Source organism: Lutra lutra, chromosome 10 (assembly GCF_902655055.1).
Source record: "Lutra lutra chromosome 10, mLutLut1.2, whole genome shotgun sequence".
NCBI classification, from domain to species: domain Eukaryota; kingdom Metazoa; phylum Chordata; class Mammalia; order Carnivora; family Mustelidae; genus Lutra; species Lutra lutra.
This window is the reverse complement of record NC_062287.1, coordinates 82,325,762-82,331,326: the sequence shown is the minus strand read 5'-3', so window position 1 is coordinate 82,331,326 and position 5,565 is coordinate 82,325,762. Positions and strand designations below refer to the sequence as shown.

At 38.5% G+C, this 5,565-nt stretch overlaps 1 protein-coding gene across 1 annotated transcript; it reads right to left on the bottom strand.

The window, feature by feature from the left end:
• Positions 1–1,563: 1,563 nt before the first annotated feature.
• Positions 1,564–2,035, bottom strand: LOC125080178 (probable peptidyl-tRNA hydrolase). The gene is given in 2 exon segments (XM_047694051.1): positions 1,564–1,836; positions 1,838–2,035. Coding segments are annotated over 2 exon segments (387 nt in total). The 3' UTR covers positions 1,564–1,647.
• Positions 2,036–5,565: the final 3,530 nt, after the last annotated feature.

Sequence of the window (5,565 nt, the reverse complement as noted above, 5' to 3'; positions counted from 1 at the left end):
GGAGGAGCATGAGAGGTGACTCTTACAATCAGACTTTTTTTTTTAATTATTTGTGTACTTTTTTTTTTAGTTTTATTGAGATATAATCGACATATAATATATAAGTTTAAGGAGTACAACATAATGATTTGATATGTGTACATATTATGAAATGGTGATCACAATTATCATAATTACACTTTTTTCTCTTGTGATGAGAATGTTCAAGATCTACTCTCTGAGCAACTTTAATATTCAATACAGTATTGTTTACTATAGTCACCATTTTGTACATTACAACCTGAGATCTTATTTATCTTATTACTGGAAGTTTATACTTTCTGGCCTCCTTCACCCACACCCCACCTCTGAATATCACCAATCTGATCTCTGTGTCTCCCTGCCCCCACCCCAGATTCCACATGTAAGTGAAATCACAGAATATTTGTCTTTGTCTGAAAAATCAAACTTCAATTTCAATATAGGCCTAATCACTTCTGTACTCTATGACTTTGGGTAAATAGTAACTTTTTCCTCACCTATAATTGGTATAACAATTCTACTACTGATCGGGGATATCAAGTTGATTAAAGATACATATTTGCAAAATTCTTATTTTTATGTATAAACACATTCAATAGGAATTAATTCTATTTTCTCTTTAATTCATAACTGGATCTTCAGTGTATCTCTTAAAAGAGAGGAAAGTGGTATGTTTCTCTGTCATCAATCTAAATTAGACTTCACACATGCATAGTTATAAACTATTTGCAAATACTCTTTATATAACTTTACCTAATGAGTATTCCAAGCAATGCTGAAAGGTATATATCCTTTTATTCATTTCATAGGTCAATAAACTATGCTTCAGAGAGCATTAAGTAACTTATTTATGTACACTTAGAAAGTGCTGAAGACTTGAAGTCATGCTCCAGAAATTATGATGTGGAATCCCCTAACCTGACCTTAAAACCCATTTAGCTGACCACTTTAACCCTTTCAGGTTGATTGGAAATTTCATTGCTTTCCCATAGAGGCTGGAATCTCAGGAAACTTGTTGTAACTCTTTAGGTCTTCTTTACCTCGAAACCCAGATTAACTACCACCTTATGTCATGAATCCAGGCAATTCTGTGAAGCTCTCATCTCTCAGGACCCCAGAAAAGAAGTGGAAAACAGGTCTCTTCTGCTATTTTTATTCATCTAGAACATTTATTGGCTCCATCTATCTGGAGAACGCTTAACTACAGAAATGAGCAGGTTAGCACTTCTCAAGTACCTTCTAATATCTGTATTGAAAACTGCAATTAAATGATTTGACCATTCACAATTTTCAGGTGGTTCTTTTTTGGTAATATAGAATTACTTTGATGCTTAGAGATAGAGAAGGTCCTTGTTCCCTGTCCATCCCCTCTACCATGTTTTGTGACAATGTGAGCAAGTCTACAATGAAGTCCGTAACATGTATGAACATGTCTTAGCAAATAGGTCCAGGGAGAAATGGAAATCAAAGACACAATATCATCTTACATCTGTTAGAATGGCCAGTATTAAAAAGACAACAAATAACAAATAAAAAGGCAGCCCAGAGAAGAGTTCTATAAAAAGTGGATACCACAAAGTTGGCATGGCACCTCTGTGAACGTGCTTGGGGGTGTGGGCACGGTGGTCAGGCAGGCTCATGTCCAGTGACGGCAAAGCCTGAAGGGGGACCCTGGCTTCGCTCACGGATGTGGTCCAGGAGCAGGTCGGCAGCTCGCTCCAGCAATGGAGGCAGCAGCTCCTGTTCAGCAGCGGAGAAACAGCCCAGCACGTGGGCCTGCACCATGTCAGGGTGTGACGGGCGCCGGATGCCCACCCCGCAGCCTTGGCATTGCACTGGAGTTGAGACATGCAATGCAGGAACGGACTCCGTTGTGGCCCCTGGAGCTTCCCCCAAGCTTCAGAGCCAGTTTCCCCAGGGGCTTGTCCAGTTCATCGTGCACCAGGTAGACCTCCTCAGCAGTCAGCCCAAACAGCTCGGCCGCCCGGGCCACGCAGCGCCCGTTGACGTTCATGAGGATGTGGAGAAAAGGAAACTTTCACATACTATTGGGAAAGTAAACTGATGCAACTATCATGGAAAATGGTATGGAAGTTCCTCAAAAAATCAAAAATAGAAATATTATATGATTGAAAAATTCTGCTACTGGGAATGAAAGGAAATAAAGGAAATTAAAACACTAATTCAAAAAAAAGGCACTTATATATTTATTGTAGCATTACTTGCAATAGCTGAGATATGGAGGTAACACAGTATCATCTATAAATCAATGAAAGGATAAAGAAGTGTGTATACACACACAAAATGGAATATTATTCAGCCATAAAAAAGAATGAGATCTTGCCATTTACAGTATGTATGGTGCCAGAGGGTATTATTCTAAGTGAAATAAATCAGATAAATACCATAACAACATATAGCTTCACTTATATGTAAAAACACAAAAAATATTTCACTTATACATAAAAAAAAAAACAGGGGTGCCTGGGTGGCTCAGTGGGTTGAAGTTTCTGCCTCTGGCTTAGGTTGTGGTCCTGGAGTCCTGGGATCAAGTCCCGCATCAGGATCTCTGCTCAGCGGGGAGCCTGCTTCCTCCCCACCCCTGCCTGCCTCTCTGCCTACTTGTGATCTCTCTCTCTCTGTCAAATTAAAAAAAAAAAAATCTTAAAAAAAAAAAAGAAATGGTCAAACAAACAAAGTAGAAACAGACTCAAATACAGAAAACAAACTAATGGTTGCCAAGGGAGGGGGTTGGGCAAAATGAACAAAGATGAGTGGGAAATGTAGACTTCTAGTTATGGAATGAATAAGTCACAGTGATTAAAATCACCTCATAGGGAATATAAACAATGGTATTGTAATACTGTTGCATGGTGACAGATGGTAGCTACACTTGTGGTGAGCACAGCATAATGTATACAGTTGCCACTGTCACTATAACAGGTAAATGTACATTTATACAGGATCACTATGCTGTATACTTGATACTAATGTGACATTGTATGTCAACTATACTTCAATAAAAATAAATAATAGCGGCGCCTGAGTGGCTCAGAGGGTTAAGCCTCTGCCTCCGACTCGGGTCATGATCTCAGGGTCCCGGAATCAAGCCCCACATCGGGCTCTCTGCCCAGTGGGGAGTCTGCTTCCCCCACCCCTCTCTCTGCCTGCTTCTCTGCCTACTTGTGATCTTTCTCTGTCAAGTAAAAAAAAATAAAATCTTTAAAAAAATAAATAATAGAGGAAATTCATGGACAAAGCAAGTAAGTACAGTTTAATATGCACATTGTCATCTTAGTTAGCTAGCATAATGTCTACCCTGTAAGTAACAATTCTAGAAATATATGTTGTTTATGCATGTGAGGCTGGACTAAGAAAACACTCAAGAAATCTGGAGATGGGAATGGAAATAATTAAGGAATGATTTGGATTATACCAAAAAACCTAAAATTGGTAGCATTAATCAGGTGGGGTAGAAAAAGAGGGGTCATGATAACTTTAAGATTTCTGTCTTGAGGGACTGTTTTGGAAGGGAATGTCATAAATGAGAAGGGAAACTATGTGTATACCTGCATGTGTATGTGTATTTGTGTCCAAGAGGAATTAAGATGATCATTGAGATGATGTTGACTTTGAGATATCTATGGAATGCACCGTTAAAGATACCAAACAAGTAGATGTCTCTATGAGTCTATAGACAATGAAAAAGGTCCAAACTAGAGATACATAGTTCAGTGTCATCAGTGTGTCACTGAAGCTCTGGAAGCTAAGCAGATTTCATAGAGAGAGGCTGTTGACAGATGGTCTGAAGGGTAGTTGTGCAACTTGAGACAATATTACCCTTCAAGTATGAACAGAAGAACATCACCTATTAAGAGAAAATGAAAAATAATAGTGAGATGGAAGAGTAACAGAGCAGGAACTTCCTCATGAATCAAGGGAAGGCAATTTCCAGAAGAACGTGTTCAACACTGTCACATATCACAAGGGGTAAAGTAAAAGAACTAATAACTTTTAGAGCGGCAGCAAGCATATTACATATTAGTTTAGGATGATTAGTTTTAGAGAACTAGTAAAGGAAAAGGCTGTAGTGGTTTGAGGAGTGGGATCTTTAATGAGATGGAAATAAGTATAAACTGTGCTTTTGAAAAATGTGGCTGTGAAAGAGAGAAATAAATCAACTGATGAGGTCATAGGATCAAAAAGTTGGTACCCTCTACAATTTTATATTCTGTGGTATACAATGCAGTTTTTTACACATTAAAACCTAAATAAGGTCTGGATTCCTGACTTACATACATGTCAAGATGACATATTCATTTACGCTCAAAAGATATCTTAAATTTAAAAACTGATATTCCACATCCAATCCTCTTATCTTTATCTACACAACATCTTTATTTGACATGATGGCAACAGGTGATCCGTAAAACAAAGTTGATCAGTAAAACAAAGAAACAAAAGCATTGGGATCATCCCTGAATTTTCCTTTTTTAATTTTTACCATACTTCAGACCTCTCAAAAATATTGTTTCATAGTAGCAATGTCCATAGTAGCCATACTGTGGAAGGAACTAGATGCCCTTCAACAGAAGAATGGATAAAGAAGATGTGATACATATATAGAATGTAACATTACTCAGCGGTCGAAAAGGATGAATACCCACCATTTGCACTGACATGGATGGAACTGGAGGGCATTATGCTGAGTGAAATAAGTCAAGCAGAGAAAGACAATTATTACATGGTTTTTTACTCATATGTGGAATGTAAGGAACAGCATGGAGGACCACAGGGGAAGGAAGAGAAAACTGAATGGGAAGAAATCAGAGAAGGGGATAAATCATGAGAGACTGGACTCTGGGAAACAAATTGAATGTTACAGAAGGGAGGGGGTGGGGGGATGGGGTGACCAGATGATGGGTATTAAGGAGGGCACATGTCGTGTTGAGCACTGGGTGTTGTGTACAACTAATGAATCGTTGAATACTACAACAAGAAGTTATGATGCATAATATCCTGGCTAACTGAACATAATAAAAATTTTAAAAAATATATTATTTCTGTACTTGTAAAATATAGGGAGAATCTTACCACCCCTACTTTGACTTCCCTATTCTGACTCACCATCATCTCTCTCCTAGATTGTTACAATAGGCTCCAGATCTGTATCCCTACAGTCTACTTTCAACCCACAACAGCCAAAGTATGCCTTATAAACTGTAAGTCATGCAATGTCACAGATATTCACAGGGCTATCCAATGGCCTCCCATTTTTGTCAGATTGAAACAAAAGATAGCTACAACAGCCTATATGACTGTGCGTTATGTGGAGCCTGTTTGCTGTCTGGCCTCATCTCCTGCTTACCCAGCTTCAGCCATCCCTACCTCCACAATGCTTTCTGAATGGCTAAGCAAAACTCCACTCAGAACTTCTGTACTGCTTATTCTCACTTCTGGGAATTCTCTTCTCCAAAGTATTCATAAAGCTAAATCTCTCACTTCCTTAATGCCTTTGCTCAAATCTCACTTTAATGAGGATAA